At 39.4% G+C, this 19,992-nt stretch overlaps 1 protein-coding gene across 1 annotated transcript; it reads left to right on the top strand.

Moving 5' to 3' along the window:
• The first annotated feature begins 1,039 nt into the window (after window positions 1–1,039).
• Window positions 1,040–13,887, top strand: alkbh8 (alkB homolog 8, tRNA methyltransferase). Its single transcript, XM_034098197.1, has 12 exons — window positions 1,040–1,239; window positions 1,813–1,946; window positions 2,048–2,148; window positions 2,676–2,807; window positions 3,045–3,140; window positions 3,573–3,677; window positions 7,123–7,193; window positions 9,513–9,619; window positions 9,911–10,071; window positions 10,236–10,510; window positions 12,472–12,621; window positions 13,037–13,887. Exons 1-12 carry the CDS (start codon window positions 1,102–1,104, stop codon window positions 13,781–13,783), a joined length of 2,217 nt encoding a protein of 738 aa, XP_033954088.1. The 5' UTR covers window positions 1,040–1,101; the 3' UTR covers window positions 13,784–13,887.
• The last annotated feature ends 6,105 nt before the right edge of the window (window positions 13,888–19,992 follow it).

Raw genomic sequence — 19,992 nt, forward strand, 5'->3', positions numbered from 1 at the left:
TTAATGCATACCTGGCTCAGCCTGTGATAATACTCTTTCAATTGTAGGTAATATTAGAGTATCCTCAGTTGCCAGCATCTGAGTGCAGTCTGATGATGGATGAACGAATTGGATGGAAGTGGAATGGCAAACAGTCTCCCAAGGATAGTCATCCTACATACTTACACTTTTATCCCTTAGTATCAAGTTATCAAGGCCTATAGAATTATCCCTGGAGCATATTTGTCTGTCTTTTGTTGGGAGATTAGAAAGGCATGCAGCATGGATTTGCCACCAGGGTTTAGGTGCTATATAATGAAGCTACAGGGCAAACACTGGATGTCAGTAAGGCTTGAATACCAAGTGACAGATGATTAGCTCAGAAGAGAAAAGAGAAGGACTACTTACATAAAAAGGGCAAGAGTAATACGAGCTTGACATATATACACCACAATAGAACATTATGTCCCTGCATGGATAACCACTTGAAAATAAAATTTCAACCATGTACATTTCAAACACCTGTCTATTAGAAGGTCACTAGAGACACACATTGTTAGACATTGATTTGTAACCCGTTTACTGTACCTCTACTGTAGTGGGGTTTAAAGTACAATATATGTACATTAGGAGTACCTTAGAGTATAACTGTTTTAGCCTACTGTATTTTTGGTATAAATAATGATTATGTAACTGTGTTCTATAACACAGTAGGCCTACTGTTTATTCGTTTTGAATTGTTACACTGTAATGTTGTTATTACGAAATATTATTATTAAGGTTTACTGTATTCAATATAATAATAAGTATATCTTGTTGCCAGCAATTTAAAAGTAGAAGTAAAAGGGAGAAGCATGCAGGACTCTTACTTGTATTTGTACACACTATGGTTGTTGTAACTGAGAAATTCTTCCACCATAGAATTGTATATGTTCCTCTTGTGCTTTTTATGCTCTGACACGTTCAAAATATCTGCTCTGAAAAGGGTGGTCAGGGAGGACAGCAATGCTGTGTGGTGTCAGTGTGTAGTCAGTAAAAGTTTGCAGGTGCTGCTCTCGAGAATCGCCGGGAACGTTCGGTGTTCGGTGCTTGTTGCACCCGGACAATAAAACATGACGCACCATGGATGCTACTGTGGAAAACAACGTGAAGCCCGTCAGGAGGAGTAAAGAAGACAAGAAAGTTATTCGTAAACAGTTAAAAGCGAGTCACACTTTGCTGAAACATGAAGGCATTAGTACAGCACCGCAGCCTACAAAGGTATTTTAAAATTAAAATAAAGAGTAGAGTGAGCGAAGAAATCTAGCTAACATGTAGCTTTTTCCAATCAACGTCTTAGTTACATCTTTTAAGATATTACAGCTACAGCAATAACAAATAATTTAAGTCTGACTCAGTTCGGCTAAGTCATGGTTGTTGTCAATGATCTGTTGCATCCTAGGACAAGTCTATAATGACAACGGGAAGTGAGTGTCATGACAATGTAGCAAATTAAGTAATCTCAACAGAATGAAACATTCATTTACTGTAAAGTTAGAAGTCGTTAAAATCATGTATTCTCTATTTTTAATTACCATGGCTCTAACTTATATGGCCTGTGTTTAAAGTATTTCTTTACAGCAAAGATTATACTTTCTAAGCAGACTTGGGGGTAATTGGGTGTATCAGATGATGTTCTTATTTTTACTAGGCTGTATTACAGGACAAAGTGAGTTCAGGGGTGTATGTATTATAAGACAATCACACACACAATTAAAGTCTTTCTTGCTTTTCTTGTAGTTTTTGTTGTTAAACTGCATAAAATCAACCAGTCTGCCTCTGTCTCCTCTGCAGAGTTTGGTGGTGGCCAATGGGGGTCTGGGGAATGGCGTCAGTCGAGAGGAGTTGTCTGCAGCGCTGAAACAGATGGGAGAGGTGGACAAACTGATCATGCACCCTAACAAGCCCTACGCTTTTGTCACATACAGGTACAGTTGCTGCATTGACAATACCAGGAAGTTATTTTAAACCTTTAAAACATGGTACATTTGAGTTCAAAACGTACACTTGTGTTATTGTTATTTTCCAGATCTGAGGAGAGTGCTCGGAAAGCCCACATAAACCTTAACGGGGAAAAGCTTCAATGTGGCGAGAACAGCGTCACACTCTACCTCAGTTATGTAGACTCAGGTACTTGGCTTTTACATTGGCACCAACAGTTGCAAGCATACGTAAGATCTGCAATAATTGTTTAAAATCATTGTTTGTGTATATTTGAACAGTAAGTTGGATAACTAAAGACAGCCATTAGATGTGTTCATGTGCTCTATCCTCTGAGATGTCAGAAATTAAAAATATTTTGGTAACCAGTAGTAGTGTGCACTTTAATGTAAATTAAATATAAAGAAACCCTTAAATCATGCAGCACCTTGTTTTAACACAGGTTGTGTTGTGCTTTACATCAACTTCAGTACAAATAAAAGGCTAACCCTAGCCCTAAAAGAAAAAAACAAATACAGAGCGAATAAGAGAAAGCAATTAAATAATGCATACTTGCCACACAACATATGGCAATCAGTCAGAACCCAGATCAGCACCTTGTCATTATAGACAAAGTAATCCTAGGAAATGGGTTTTTAGATGTATTTGAAATTGCAGCTTGTGGCAAATCATCTATTTAACAAATCCAACTATGCTTTGTTTATGTGTGTATGCAGTAACCTGTGAAGAGGAGGCGTCTGTTCCTCTACCAGAGGGATTGGTCTTGGTGGAGGACTTTGTGTGTTCAGAGGAAGAGGCACTGCTGCTCGCTGCCATTGACTGGTCGTCTACTAATACTGATGTCACTGGTGAGGGTCTGCATAATGGGTTTTGTCAAATGTTTTTTTAGTTAACTTCTGACTTAAGTTGCTATGTTGAACTTCTCGTCATCACCCAGGAACTTGATCATAAAGGAGAGACTCTCTTTATGGATCTTTAATAATTAATACTTTTAATGTCTATTATTAAGCTAAAAAATAGAGGAAATAAAGCTTGTTCCTTATTTTGCTAACATGATTTGCTAAATTCATTCTTATGTCTTTCAGCTCAAAAGGCTCTGAAGCATAGGAGAGTCAAACATTATGGATTTGAATTCCGCTACGACAACAACAACGTGGATAAGGACAAGCCATTACCTGCAGGTAAACTTGCTTTTTTTGTCTAAATATTTTTCTTGTTTTTTTGTTTCATACTTGATAGGTTTGGCCAACACTACTTTCATTCATGAACACGTTTTATTCACCGCAAAGCACCGCTGTGTATTTCGAGAAGCTATCAGTTAAAGTTGCAAAATATCAGAAAACACAAGTTCCAAACTTATTCTCAAGCAGAAAATTACCACCTATTAATATATTTTGGAGCTCAGCTTGGGAATTTGAGTATTGTATTTTTGAAAATGTCAAGTACAGTATGATACCTCTTTATTTAAATGTTTAACTCCATGTATTGGACATATGACGTTATATAGTACTGCTTCTAATTGTAATGGTGTCGAAAATTACAATTAGAAAATGATTAAGGACAGAAATGATCTATAGTAGCTCATAAATGTGTTTGTGTCCCTGTATATCCAGGTATTCCTCAGGAGTGTCTCCCTGTTCTGGAGCGGTGTGTAAAGAACCAACACATCGACATCATGCCAGATCAGCTCACTGTCAACCAGTATGAGTCTGGACAGGGTGAGTTACTCCAGTCTGTGTCTCTCATGACTGTATTTGGTTCTGACTAAGATAAGTTTCACAGGATTTAACAAGGCTATGTCAACATGACTGACCATGTGTATGAGAATGCTGGTCAAAACACAAATGATATGTACGGTGGCCCTGAAGTGCAAGACACCACACCATTTCAGAAAACACTACAGCATTTCACAAAACACTACAGCATTTCACAAAACACCACAGCATTTCAGAAAACACCACAGCATTTCAGAAAACACCACAGCATTTCACAAAACACCACAGCATTTCAGAAAACACCACAGCATTTCACAAAACACTTGGACGGAAAGGGTATTCCTTTAGGGAGAACACTTCTTGTTTGTGATTGGACAGAGCCAGCCAGAGAAGCACTGCTGTGATTGGTTGTTTTTGCTGCCAGTCAAGAAATGACGCTTCTTGATTGGCCCAACACATCAGCTGTTAGCTGTTAGCACACACTCAGATCTCACAGCTCCTCATATCTGTTCAGAAACTGGACAAAAGTTAAACATGTACAAACCACAGACTGTCTATGTCATGGTGAATACAGTCGCTGCTTTATTTATGTCTGTATGACGTTGTTGTGAGTGTGGACGAGGCAGCTACAGGTTAGTTTAGCCTGATGGATCCGATTCCGATTCCGCCCCCTCTCCAGCGTCTTGTTTGAATGACAGGAGTAAACACAGAATTAATGCTTTATTAACTCATGGTTTTTAAGGGGCTTATCTCCATGTAAATACTATGGTAGACCACCCAATATTCGCATCGCTCTAATCGCTCGAGTTTCACCGCTGTCAGCTGTGTTTGCTCCTGTCAATGCTGTCATTCAAACAAGAGGCGCTGGAGAGGGGACGGGGCGTATCTCCATGTAAATCCTACAACAAAATGAACATATTTGACCGTGATTTAATTGTAATACACGTTTCAAAGTGGTGCCGAAGTAACTACATACTGATAACAGTTAGTAAAAACCATGAATTAACGCTTTGACAAGTCTGCAGACAAGACGGCAGGCGAAAAGCTTTTAAAATGCGTGTTTTCTGAATCGGATTCATCAGGCTAAACTAACCTGTAGCTGCTCCGTCCACACTCACAATAACATCATACAGACATAAATAAAGCAGCTGTTTAACTTTTGTCCAGTTTCTGAACAGATATGAGGAGCTGTGAGATCTGAGTGTGTGCTAACGGCTGATGTGTTGGGACCATACGTTGTGGGACCATGGTTGGGACATATTTCGCTGTTGGGTGTTGACCAATCACGAAGCGTCATTTCTTGACTGGCAGCAAAAACAACCAATCACAGCAGTGCTTCTCTGACTGGCTCTGTCCAATCACAAACAAGAAGTGTTCTCCCTAAAGGAATACCCTTTCCGTCCAATGTGAAATGCTGCGGCGTTTTCTGAAATGCTGCGGTGTTTTGTGAAATGCTGTAGTGTTTTGTGAAATGCTGTGGTGTTTTCTGAAATGCTGTAGTGTTTTGTGAAATGCTGTGGCGTTTTCTGAAATGCTGTGGTGTTTTCTGAAATGCTGTGGTGTTTTGTGAAATGCTGTGATGTCTTGCACTTCAGGGCCACCGTAGATATGCAATATATAAGATGTATGTCTTTTTACCTTGGAGCAGTACATTAAATCAATATTTAGTGGATTAACTGATTTATGGGGACCCTTGCAGAGTTCTTTGCTAACCATAACTGCAGCTTAAACAATGTGGAGATACTCAATTAAAAGATTGTGAAACTTAAAGATGACTTATTGCATTTTCAGACGCTCTAGTTAAAAACACTCATTGGATGTTCTCACAAAATACAGACACACATTTAGATTTGAATTACTCATACCAACAGGTGGCAGCAAACCTTTCCAGCATTATATTATAAGGGATAATAAAAGTCATTGGTCCCCTTTAGTTGCTTGTCAACTAGTGTTAATTTCGTCAGCTATTTTCTAATTTAGTTTTAGTCTTAGTCCTGTGTTAAATTTCCTTTTTAGTTTTAGTCATATTTAGTCACCTTCATCCTGTTTTTATTTAGTCAAGTTTTAGTCGACTAAAAGTCTGAGCATTTTAGTCTTATTTTAGTCGACTAAAACAGTAACTATTTTAGTCAAGATTTAGTCGACTAAAAGTCTGAGCATTTTAGTCTTATTTTAGTCGACTAAAACAGTAACTATTTTAGTCAAGTTTTAGTCGACTAAAAGTCTGAGCATTTTAGTCTTATTTTAGTCAAAGAAAACTAATTATTTTAGTCTACTTTTTGTCAATGAAAACTGTTGAGTCTTTTTTAGTCATCAGATTATATAGAACATTTCAGTCAAACTAGTCTAGCCAAAACCAATAATTTATCATTTTAGCATATATAAATAAATAAGATTATATCTTGTCCTTATTTGATTAAAAACACAGGTTGAATGATTAAGAAGCTTTGCAGAGAGTATCTGGTCAGGTTTGTGGTGTTTTTAGCTGTGTTTTGGCCACATTGCTTCCCTTCTGATGAAACCATGCATTCGCTTTTTTTCTCCACCTCATTGTAGCGAAAATGGGCCCAAATATCACATTGTTTCTTTCTCCCAAGCAGTGGTGGCTTTAGACTTTTTTGTTGTCAGTCATTTTGACGGACAGGATCGTAACATTTCCGTCATAATCCATTATTACCCGTCGAGTGCACAATGTATCACTCACTCGCGCGTACGGGGGGGTATTTGGTTAACGCGAGTGCGTCCACTGCTCCTAAGCCCTGTTGTTGCCATTTTATTTTATGTTGAATAAAGTTAGTTAGACCATGAGTTAGACCATGAGTTAGACCCGAGTCTTCCTGACAGTTCATATTGTGCCGCTGCCCGGTGTAATTCAAATCTACCGCACACACAGCTCTGCCGCAGCACCGGAAATGGAACTGCTGGGAGAAAAACGGACTATCAGAGATGTAACGTTACCTTTGATAATATTTGGTCTTCTCATTTTTCCTCAACGAAAGTAAAGAGAGATTTTGGCATAGTTTTTATTTAGTAAACTACATTTTCGTCTCGTCACTTTTCGTCAACGATATTGCATGACGATTTCGTTGCAGTTATTGATTACTGCCGTCGGTGCCGTCTCGTCATCGTCTCGTTTTCGTCATGGAAAAAAACGTCGTTGACGAACATATTTCGTCATTGTTTTAGTCAACGAAATTAACACTATTGTCAACAGATTTGCAGTGCTGGCAAAACTTTGAGGGCTGAAATAAGGATTTTATTTAAAGATTTGTTTCAAGCACATCAATTCAAATGTATTGTTACATTCCAGTATGATTTGAGTGTCCCACATCACCAAAGGTGCAATGGTGTCCATCAGACATCCAACAAAACAAGTTGGATCTAAACACTTATTTATTTGAAAGAACCTTGATGCATCTCCTACATGTATATTTTATAATATTTTCAGGCATTCCCCCTCATGTGGACACTCACTCCGCCTTTGAGGACACCATTATGTCACTGAGCCTGGGGGCAAAGGTAAGAAAGTCAGTCCGTCATTTTGTAATATTAAACATTCAAACAAAATATAATTGACATGCTGTTCAGGGAACAATTCCCAACAGCCCTGTGTGTTGGTAATTGACCCAACCATACAATTCATCAATCAGTGTGTGTAGCCAATATCGACCGACGCAATCATCCATCATTTAAAAGAAAGTTACCCATTCAAAGATCAGGGATGCAGAGCTAAAAGGCAGGTGTAACTGGAAATATACTAAGTGCCATCAGACGTATGTTTTTATGATTGTATGCCTTTCTTGTTTCCTTCACTTCACTTGACTGATTAATCCGTCTCAGGTTAGTGTGATGTTGTCTGTTTGCGATTTTACTGACATGTAGTCCCCTGCTTTGCACCATCTTTGACACACTTCTATTTTGTCAAATTCTCATGCTCACAGTGGCCTTCAGTGGATTCAGTATGCAGTAAATGACTCTTTATGAGGCGTCCCCTTGGTTGTGGACAGAACAGATTAACCTTTCTAAACCGTGGGATTTGCTTTGTCCTTGACTACTCACCTGGTGCTGGGATGTTGATTTAGTCTCTGCAGGGAGGCTGCTGCAGACGAACACCCATCTGTCCCTGCTTGTCTGAAAGAGCAGGGGCTCTATTAGCAATCAGCTGTCATCTGTCACAGCATCTGTCACACACAGACTGACCGACAGCATGTGTGTGTAGTGCAGTGCCTGTGTCCCTGATCTTCAGTAGAGATTAAGGGCTTCAAAACGTGGAAACAATATCAAAAAAGAAAGGCTTTTGCAAACAAAACAAAAAATGATTTATTAAGCACTAGTAGGACATTTGACAAATACCTATGTAGAGTTCACCTGATTAATTTCCAAGGCTGAGCTCTTCCATCAATACTTCAACATTTACAGATTCACAACACAACACTCAAAGATGTCAATTACACAAGGTTTAATAATTGCATGACATTAACTATTTCAAACCCTAAAAGCAAGGTTTTATAAATATGTTGACGTGATTATAAAGAATATGAATAGCATTTATTTGGAAAAACGATACAAGGGATGAATGTTTTCAACACAAAGGAAGGACTCACATAATATAATAATACAATATTCAACAAAAAGAAAACATGAAGAAAAATCAAAACAACTGCTGGTACCCATGACTAACCCGATGTACTGCAGATTCCTATTCCCTGGGGCTTTATTAGTATTGTATGGGTAACTGTTGTTGTCGAAAGTTGATCCTATTGCGATCCAATTCTTCAAATAAAGTAAAGCTCACTTTCAGTCGATCACCTGAGGAAGTAATTGCTTCTAAAATATATCAAGTTAATAAACTGAATTAAAAACGTATAGACTTGTCTGCAGTTAAATGAATGAGTCTTTTATTTAATAGCTTTACAGGTTTAATAACCCTGTTTGTGTTTGCAGGAGGAGTGTGCGATTTAGTCACATTCCACTGGTTTCATTGATTGGCCAATAGTCCTCTGATGGGAACAGCTGTGTGTGTGTGTGTGTGTGTGTGTGTGTGTGTGTGTGTGTGTGTGTGTGTGTGTGTGTGTGTGTGTGTGTGTGTGTGTGTGTGTGTGTGTGTGTGTGTGTGTGTGTGTGTGTGTGTGTGTGTGTGTGTGTGTGTGTGTGTGTGTGGTGGTTTTAGGCAAAAATCTGATCATTTGCTGGTGATGCATGTATATTGCTCTCTCACAATCATACACAAACACTTATCAGTCCTTTACTTACTCACAAACACACACTTCTGCTTCACAAAATGCAATTTTCCTGCTGTCAGAAGTTGGAGAGATGCAGTTTGAAATTGTGTAGATGTAATTTCCCAGCAGGGCTCATGCTGTTATGCGCTGTAAGAAAACATCAGGATCAAACACCAGCGCTGGGGTGGAGATGGCTAGTTGTTAGTGAGAGAGATAGCAGGGTGTGTGTGTTTGTTTGTATCCTCTCTGTGATGTCATGCATTGTTTTCATAATTTAATATTTATTGATTCTGCAGTTTTGTGGTTTTGAAATAATAATTACGTTTTAGGAAAAAACATGTACTGCTCTACAGACTATAACTCACTCAGCACATTAATATTGCATGAACAATTTTTATAAATACATAAATTAGACGCATAACTACTGATTATTCAAAGGTCTAGTAAACACGTCCATACATCAAACAGCCTTATTAAAATACACAATAAAATGATAAAAACTAAGCCAATTGAAATTTTGCAAAGAAACATTTATAGTTGTATCCTCCTTTTGCTGTGTGTGAGTGAGTGACTTCCTCAGTATTCCTTCATAAGCATGTTTGTATTTTAAATGCAGACGGTGATGGAGTTCCGTCACCCCGATGGTCGCCTCGTTGCCGTGGTTTTACCAGAACGGAGCCTCCTGGTGATGAAGGGAGAGAGCAGATTCTTCTGGACCCATGGGTGAGCCGGCTTGGGTCAGATGGATCCGTCAGTCAGTTTATCCTAACATGAGCCTTAGGTTGATTCACACATTAGTGACAGGTTTTTTCTACCTCTTTTCCATTAAAGGGGGAAAGTAATTTCTTGATGTAAATCTGGGCTTTATTGCAGTATTTGTCACATTGAATCCCTTCCAACATGAAGATAAACCAATGACAGGCTCAGGATTTGGTCACATGTTCTGGTATTCACAATAAAGTGCAGATTTAAGCCTGTCGAACACTACACTAACTGTCTGTTATCTTCTCTCAGGATAACTCCTCGTAAGTTTGACATGGTGCCAGCGTGCGACCCACAATCCTTTGGTGATACTACCCCTGAACTCCGGACTAGCAGCAATCTCACTTTGAGCAAGAGGGGCACCCGCACTTCTCTTACTTTCCGCAAGATCAGAAATGAACCCTGCCGCTGTGGTGAGAATCTTGAATGTGAACAATAAAACACATCATTTACTACCGGCATTTGACAACCAAAGGCACATTTTGTAAATAAAATAAAAATGTACCATCTGTAAAGTACATATGACACATGCTGATGATACACACCTTTATCTCCCCATTTAACCCCTTCTCTCCAGCCTTCCCCTCTGCCTGTGACAGTCAGGGAGCCCCCCCAGCACCCTCTCCACCGCCCCCTCCCTCACTTCCCTGTTGCCATGCCGACGCAGCCCTTCTGGAGGAGCAGTATGTGCACCGGGTGTACGATGCCATCGCCTCACACTTCAGCAGCACCCGCCACTCCCCCTGGCCTCGTGTCTGTCACTTCCTGTGCTCGCTCCCACCTGGCAGCGTGCTGGCTGATGTGGGCTGTGGGAACGGGAAATACCTGGGAGTCAACCTCGAGCTGAGTGCAGTGAGTGTCCTCATGTATCACAGTGATTATGTGATTCTTCAGTGATCCCCGTGGGGAAATGTCCTTCTCTATTCAGCTTCTTTTGCTACTTCTTCCTCGATAGTCCCCACTGTAGAATGCCTCACAACTTCATAAGTCATGAACAGATCATGCCATAACGTCAGGCTCTGTTTCACAAACGGTCCGCAAATAATTTGCAGCGGAAATAGCAAAATAATGAGTTTTTTTATGTTATTTTCAGAATTGAATTTCAGTGTTGGCTTTGTAGCATTGATTCCAACTTGTGTGTTCCAAAGATTTACAATTTATCCATATTATTAGGTTCCAATATCAAAAGTTCTTATAAAAAGGTTGTTGTAAACATTTAAAAAATTCACTTTTTTTTTTTTTTTCATATATCCTTCTTCAATCAATATGTGTTGCCCTTCTCCCTAACCCTAACATTTTCACTGAGGTCAATCAATCCCCTGTGTTACAGTTCAACAGCACATTGGATTAGCCTCCTGCCGACATGTATTCATGAGATATAACTAAAGTAATCAGATGAATCACTTTATTCAAATTGAGGATTTAGTTTGAGGACTTAATAGGGTTATGGCATCATAAAATATGACGACTGACACTCAAAGCGTCATTTGAACATCTTAATACAAGCTTTAAATACAAAATAAAAGCAGACATACAGGCCTACTAACCAGGGCTAAACTTGTTCCAACAAGTGTTTTCCTTACTGTAACTCATATTAAATGTGATCCTCCCACTCTCAGAAAGGAGGCATATACTGTAAACTTAGCTCCAAAAATAATTAACTGTTATGATATGTTTCTATTCCAAGAGAAAATGATTTCAAAATATATTTGTTCAAAGGTGTGTATCTTTGCACTTTCCGTTGGTAAGTAGCTGCTGTTTTTACTTATTTACCTCCTTATGTAAAGTCATGTGCTTAATGATTTTGTTCTAAATCTAAAACATGTCAAAATGTTAACATACAAGTAAAAAGCTTTATTAATTGGCAGTGATCAGAAAGTATCTTGGTTGTTAAGTGTAAACATTAGGTCTTGTGTTAAATGAGCTAAAACAAAAACAAATACTGATATGCTCTGTGCTGATGCCTGTGTGGCTCTCACTGGGATTTGTGCTGGTTGTCATTGTTTTAAGCTCAGTTTCCATGGCAATATCCTACATTTACTGTTTACGTATGCACACTGGGATATTCATGTTTGGGATTTGGAGGTGCGTGTAAGCAGCTTATCCTGACTCAGACCGTGATAAATCATTACTGAGAACACTCTAATCATGCAGGTCACACACCAACTTTCTGAGTTTCTGTTTTTCTCTCCTACATTTATTTCATTCCCTCTGCGCGTTCTTTTTGTTTCATCTCTATATTCCCCCCTCTCCCTCTTCCCTTCTCACAACCTCTCCCATTGCAGAATAACACTGTTAACCTTCCCATTTTCACTTTAAATGAAGAGGCTAGACCTTTGTGTGTGTGTGCATGTCAGTAACAGATTGAGAGTCGAGTGGTATTTCTCACCATCTCTTATTACCTCTGTCTCTTTGGGGAGGAAGCAATAAGATGCGTGATTGAATTGCTCCCTGGGACCAAATGTGTTACTGAATTGTTTATTTTCTTTCACTTATCTAATGATGTCTTCTATGTTTTAAATTGACGTCTATGTCTTTTGCTCAAACTCCTTGTTTAATATTTTCCCATTCTGTCTCTGGACTTTCTCGTGTCTCATTGGCTAAAGGAAGAATAAGAGCTTGTTTGACTCTGCGCTGTTTGATTTTATATTATATAAATTGGGTAAAATTCTAAATAAAGAATGTCCTTACATTAGCATGAAAAAAATACTGATTCTCGTCTTGTTTTACATGTTTAGACCTCTCTGTTCCACTGTTCCTGGTTTTCTGTTTGTGAATAATTTCTTGTTTGCCCATTTTTGTTGTCTTTCCAGGTTGGTTGTGACCGCAGCAGTGCTCTGGTACAGATCTGTGCAGAGAGAGGTTTCCAGGCGTTTGTATCCGATGCGCTCAGTGTCCCTCTGCGAGCAGCCTCCTGTGATGCCTGCATCTCTATAGCTGTCATACACCACTTCTCCACACAGGTACACACACTGAGATTAACCCTCACAAAAAACAACAATGTTCTTATATTACTATGTGTATGTACTATATTTTGGGCCCTATGAAACCTTAGGAACTTTTCTACAGTTTCAACCACAGGCTACAAGCTTGAAACTTTGGGTAAACATACAGTATATCCAAATTTGGGACAATTCCCTCTCAAATGTGTATCCTCAAAGGGATCAGGAACTGTTGGGTTTGGTGGCACTGATTGGTATTTGGCAACACTGAAATTGACAATGTTGTATTATTCTTAAAATAAGAAGTTATTCATGTGAATAAACTGTTATTTCATACATACATTGATCATTTATAATATTGTTTTTAATGATTGGCATATCCATTAAATGCCTTGGCTTCTGCTTCCTGACTAAGTTGTTTGTGTGTGTGTTGTAGGAGCGTCGACTGGCAGCAGTGCAGGAGCTGGTGAGACTTTTGAAGCCTGGAGGTCGAGCGCTAATCTACGTTTGGGCTTTTGAACAAGAGTACAACAAGCAGAGGTCCAAGTACCTCAAAGACCACAACAAAGAGCTTCCTGAGAACCACAACCTAGCCGAAAACTCACCAGAAGAGAGCCAGGAACCTCAAGGGAAATCGAGTGTCCATAGCAGCAGTCATTCAGAAGACAACTACAGGACAGTAGACAACAATCAACATGTGACTGATGGCAAACTCAGTGTGCACACCAACCGCACAGCCTTCGAAACCAAGGACCTTTTGGTTCCCTGGCATCTGAAAGACGGGAAAAAACGAGTCGAGGGAGATTCAGGAGAGGGTGGGAAGAAGGATCAACAGAAAGAGAAATCTAAAAAGACCTCAAGGTCTAAAGCCGCATTGGACTGTAACCCTGCCACCAGTCCGGGCTTTGACTCCAACATGTTTTCTGATTCAAGTCTTGACACTATTGCTGCCACTCACAGCTCTAAACCCATTCCAGGTTGCGACACATCACAGACCTGCAGTTCTGCTCTAAAGTCGGAGTCGGAGATCATCCCAGCTCCAGTTTTTCATCGCTATTACCATGTGTTCCAGCAGGGGGAGCTGGAGCAGCTGTGTGCTCAGAAGGCAGGAGTCACGGTGCAGAGCAGCTACCACGACCAGGGAAACTGGTGTGTTATACTAGAGAAGGCCTTAAACAGATGAAGTGACACACTTAAAATTGAGCTACACATATATGTTGAAGCAAAAGAGTTAATGCAATGTAAACAAAGACTAAATTAAATAAATCAATGTAATGACTTTACAAATGCCTGCCTTTGTTGTGCTTTTACTTCTAGCATTATTCCTACTAAGGTTGGAAAGTAACACGGTCTCAGGTTTATATCCGAGTAGGTATACCCATACAACAAATTGGCATTGCTGTAAAATGGTATAAAACACAGTTATAGAAAGTTAGAAGATATGAAAACTACTGTAAAACCATTATTACATTTTTTTTTGAAGAAATATACAATTACAAAAAAAGGAACTAGAAAAAGAACACTACACATATTACTATGAAAAGAAATATCTGCAGTATATCAGAATTTAGACAGTCTTACACTGCACTTTTGCTTTAAATAAATGCAGCTTGCTGAAACGTGAAGGTTGTAGGATGTTGTAAACATAATCTCGGACGGTGCTGTGTAAACTTTGACATTCTCCAGAGTGCTTACACTGTATTGAAATTTCAACAATATTAGTTACCTCACTACTTTGCTTCCTCAGTCTTTGACCTCGGTGTATAATATGAACTCACTAAGCTGTAAATGGCGTGTGCCCGACCTTTTCAAGTTAGGAGTACATGTGTAACACATGGCATTTCAGGCTGTTAAGCTATTTATTCATTCAAGAAGCAGGACTTTTTCTCTCTTTTTAAAAAAATTTGTCTGCAAGAGGAAGCGCCTGATCGTAGTAGATCATTCTCCAAACCGTGCATTTAGTAAGAGTAAAGTTCATGTGCAGTACTTCATCATAGGTTGTGTGAGTTAAAGATTTAAAAATGAAAAACCTTCTTGATGACTTTTTTTTATTTGCCAGCCTTGAACCTATAAATACAACATCAATCAATTAATCAATCAATGTTTATTTATATAGCCCAATATCACAATTGTTACATTTGTGTCAGTGGTCTTCACAGTGTGTACAGAATATCAGTATGACAATACGACACCCTCTGTCCTTAGACCCTCACATCGTAAAAGGAAAAACTTCCGGAGAAAACCCACAGTTTAAAGGGGAAAATGGGAGAAACCTCAGGGAGAGCAACAGAGGAGGGATCCCTCTCCCAGGACGGACAGACGTGCAATAGATTCCGTGTGTAAATTGAAAAGATAATACATTTGCAACATAGGTAGTCCAAATGTTTGGAAATGCATGTGTGTGTAATAGGAAGATGAATCCACAAGGATATCCATCCAGGACCTATGATCCAGGACCACAGCCACGACTCAAGATCCAGGGCTCGCGATCCAGGACACAGGACCACAGGATCATCCATGACTCCGGATCCCGGCGTATATAGACACCAAAAAGAAAGACATTTGGGGAAGCTGGGTTAATCGGAACATGAGAGTACACAGGTATAGACAGAGAGAAGGAAGAAGTAAGATGTCCCCCAACAAACTAAGCCTATATCAGCAAAACTAGGGGCTGAATCTAATCAGCCCTAACTATAAGCTTTATCAAAAAGGAAGGTCTTAAGCGCACTCTTAAAAACGGATAGGGTGTCTGCCGCCCGAACACAAACTGGAAGCTGGAAGCATTCCACAAATGTGGAGCTTGATAAGAAAAGGCTCTGGCTCCCATTGTACTTTTAGAGACTCTAGGAACAACCAACAACCCTGCATTCTTGGAACGCAATGCCCTAGTAGGACAGTAGGGTATAATGAGTTCTTTAAGGTAAGATGGCGCCTGCCCATTAAGGGCTTTGTAGGCGAGAAGAAGAATTTTAAATGATATCCTGTGTTCTATAGGGAGCCAGTGTAAGGCAGCCAGAACAGGAGTAATGTGGTCCCTTTTCCTAACTCTGGTTAGTACACGAGCTGCAGCATTTTGAATCAGCTGAAGCGACTTGACTGACTTCATTTCATTTCAAACCTTTATTTAACCAGATTGGTCCCATTGAGATCATAGATCTCTTTTTCAAGGGAGACCTGCAGACCGGTGTACCTGCGACTTCTTGGTACACCCTGATAATAAGGAGTTACAATAATCCAGCCTTGAAGTAACAAATGCATGGACTAGTTTCTCTGCATCGTTTTGAGGCAAGATATGCCTGATTTTTGCAATGTTACGTATATGGAAGTAGGCGGTCCTTGAAATTGATTTTATGTGGGCGTTAAAGGATAAATCCTGATCAAATATAACACCAAGATTCCTTACAGTCTCACTAGAGGCCACATTAATGCCATCCATAGTTAGTATATCTTTAGATAATTTGTTTCGTAGATTCTTCGGGCCAAGTATAATAACTTTGTTACAGTTTTGGTCGTGTTTAACATCAAAAAGTTTAAGGTCATCCACATGTTTAAGTCCTTAAGGCAGTCTTGAATTTTATTTAGATGATTAATTGATTGATTGATAAATATAGTTGAGTATCATCCGCATAGCAATGAAAGTTTACAGAATGATTCCTTATAATATTGCCTAACGGAAGCATATATAATGTGAACAAAATAGGTCCGAGCACTGATCCCTGTGGCACTCCATGGCTAACTTTGGTTTGCGTGGAAGATTCATCGTTAACACGTACAAACTGAGAGCGTTCAGATAGATAGGACCTAAACCAGCCTAAAGCAGTTCCCTGTATGCCAACTAAGTGCTCTAGTTTTTGCAATAGGATATCATGGTCGATAGTATCAAATGCAGCACTGAGATCGAGCAAAACAAGAATAGAGACAAGTCCCTTGTCTGAGGCTATTAGAATGTCATTTGTGACTTTAACCAGAGCTGTCTTTGTGCTATGATGTGTTCTAAAGCCAGACTGAAAATCTTCAGATAAATCATTGTTTTTTAAGTAATCACACAGCTGTTTTTGCAACCGCTTTCTCAAGAATTTTTGAGAAGAACGGAAGATTAGAAATAGGTCTATAGTTTGCTAAAACCTCTGGATCGAGGTTGTGCTTTTTAAGAAGCGGTTTTATCACTGCTACTTTGAATGATTGTGGAACATGCCTGATAATAAAGACATATTCATAATATTTAATAAAGAAGTGCTAATTAATGGAAAAACTTCCTTCAACAGCTTAGTTGGAATTAGGTCTAACATGCACGTTGATGGTTTAGAAGAGAGAATCATTGAATTTAATTGTTCAAGGTTAATGGCTGAAAAGCATTCTAGTTTACTATCTAGTGTAATATTAGAACTTACGTTTCCGGGAGCTGTTGATAACACTATACTGGTCAAAGGCAAGAGGTCATTAATTTTGTTTCTAAGAGTAACAATTTTATCGTTAAAAAAGCACATCAAATTATTACTACTGAGTGCTATGGGAATATAAGGCTCAATCGAGCTGTGGCTCTCTGTCAGCCTGGCTACAGTGCTGAAAAGAAATCTTGCATTATTCTTATTCTCATCTATTAATGAAGAGTAGTAGGCTGCTCTCGCTTTACGCAGTGCTTTCTTATATTCATTGAGAGTAATATGCCAAATTAAACGAGATTCTTCAAGTTTAGTGGAACGCCATATCCTTTCAAGTTGTCTCGACTTTTGCTTTATTTTTGCGGATTTTGGCATTATGCCATGGAGCTAATCTATGTTGTTTTATTTTCTTCTTTTTCAAAGGAGCAACAGAGTCTAATTTTATTCGCAGCGGATCTATAGCACTATCAACAACATGATCAATTTGGGGTGGTGTATATTTTGTATAAGTTTCCTCCCTTACATGCAGACATGCTATCGAGTTAAGTATTGGTGGAATCTCTTCCTTAAATTTGGCTATAGCACTAACAGATAGGTTTCTGCTGCAAGAGATTTTGACTAATGCTTTGTAGTCTCGTAACAGTACTTCAAAAGTTACCAAAAAATGGTCGGATAAAGCAGGATTATGCGGATCGACTAATAGTTGCTCAATTTCAATACCATAATTGCATAAATCAGAACAAGGTCGAGAGTGTGATTATAGCAGTGGGTTGGTTTATTTACACTCTGACAGAAACCAACATAATCTAATATAGAGTTAAATGCAACAGTAAGGCTATTTTTATCATCGTCAACATGAATATTAAAGTCACCTACCTACGATAATTACTTTATCTGTTTTAAGTACCAAAGTTGATAAAAACTCAGAGAATTCTGATAAGAATTCTGAATAAGGACCTGGTGCACGATACACTGTAACAAATAAGATTGGCTGCAAAGTTTTCCAGGTCGGATGCGTAAGACTAAAAACGAGGCTTTCAAATTAGGTATAATTTAATTTTGGTTTAGTATTGATAAGTAAACTTGAGTCAAAGCAACTCCACCTCCTCGGCCCGTGCCTCGAGCAATATGAGTGTTGATATGGCTGGGTGGAGTGGCCTCATTTATGCTGACATATTCTTCATGTCTCAACCAAGTTTCAGTGAGACAGCATATATCAATATTATAATCTGATATTAAATCATTTACCAATATTGCTAGAGATGCTACAGATCTTATATTTAAGAGACCACATTTAATCTTCCTGTTTTGTTGCACTGTAGTAGGCCTAGTTGTTACATTTACTTTTATTAGGTTATTATGTATGATGACATCTCTATTAGGTTTTACCTTAAATTGTCCTTGGGCAGACACACACACCGTTAATATTGGGTATTGTATTGTGTTCGGGATGGATGACTGCCTAGGAGAGAGCGCAGAGAAGCGTATACAACTGCGACTCCGCCTCCTGGTCTCAACTCCAGTCATGGATTAAGTCCACAAAGCCTTGAAATGTTTGCCGAAATGAGATCTGCACCATCCAAAGTAGGATGAATGCCGTCTCTCTTAATCAGACCAGGTTTTCCCCAGAAGGCTGTCCAATTATTTACGACGCCCACATTGTTTGCTGGGCACCACCAAGACAACCAGCCCTGAAATGATGACATGCGGCTATACATGTCAGTCATCATTGATCAGATTGGGGAGGGGACCAGAGAAGATTACGGTGTCCGACATTTTTAGCATAACTACACACCGACTCCACATTAAGTTTGGTGCATTCTCATTGGCGTAAACGAACATCATTACCACCGACGTGAATAACAATCCTACTGTATTTACGTTTATTTTTAGCCAGCAGTTTAAGATGCGCTTCAACGTCGCCCGCTCTGGCCCCCGGAATGCATGTGACTGTGGAGGCTTCGGTCTCTAAATTCACGTGTCTCATAATAGAGCTACCAATAACCAGAGTTGGCTTCTCAGCGGGTGTCTCGTTGAGTGGGGAATATCTGTTAGATACGTGAACGGGTTGGTGGGGACCTGCGGGTTTCGCGTTATGCCCCTTCTGAACAGTCACCCAGTCTCCCTGCTGCTCGGGAGTTTCCGGGGGACGGCTAACATCTTTCGTTATTTGTTGTGGCCCTTCTGTGGCAGGTGGGTAATTGGTCAGCAGCTCTGACTAAACTACCCAGCTGCTCCTAAATCCTCTGGGACCCAAACAAACACTGTGGTGCTGAGCAGGAGATGGTTTAGTGGCATTTATTGACGGTGGTTTATTGATTAAGGTGTAGCAAGCAGCCTACTCTGTAAATGTGTGTGTGTGTGTGTGTGTGTGTGTGTGTGTGTGTGTGTGTGTGTGTGTGTGTGTGTGTGTGTGTGTGTGTGTGTGTGTGTGTGTGTGTGTCCGTATCATGGGCGTTACTTTGTTAAAAAAGTGGTGGGGACAATTTCTCCAGATTTAACATCAGCATAGCAGAAGACAAAAGATGTCCCTCCCCTGGATGTTGAACCTTGTGCTCCATCATGAAAAGCCAATGCATGGACCACCAATACGTTTTTAAAGCCATGAACGCCCAACTATGTGACTTGCTGTGATGTGATTTGGAGTGAATTTGTACCTTTACCATGAGTCAATGAACATTTATACTGAAATGAAATGAAATGAAATATCTCCTTCCCTGCATGGTGGGATATGATCGTTCAGTGCTGAAAAAGGAATACTTCAATGTTCTGTTTCACCATGACGATACCGATGTGCACAAAACAATTATGGACAATTTGGATCTACCAAAAGAAGTCCCCTATTTGTATTAATTTTTTAGATTGACTCTGTCTTTATTTTTTTTATCCAACACATCAATTTTTATTAATGGGAGGGAAGGTACAGTCAAATATATTACATATGTTTTTTAAAGGACTTAGTAAAGGCTTGAGAACAGCTTTAAAATAAATGTCTAAAACACGGTGCAGT

Source organism: Pseudochaenichthys georgianus, chromosome 13, assembly GCF_902827115.2.
Source record: "Pseudochaenichthys georgianus chromosome 13, fPseGeo1.2, whole genome shotgun sequence".
Taxonomy (NCBI): Eukaryota; Metazoa; Chordata; class Actinopteri; order Perciformes; family Channichthyidae; genus Pseudochaenichthys; species Pseudochaenichthys georgianus.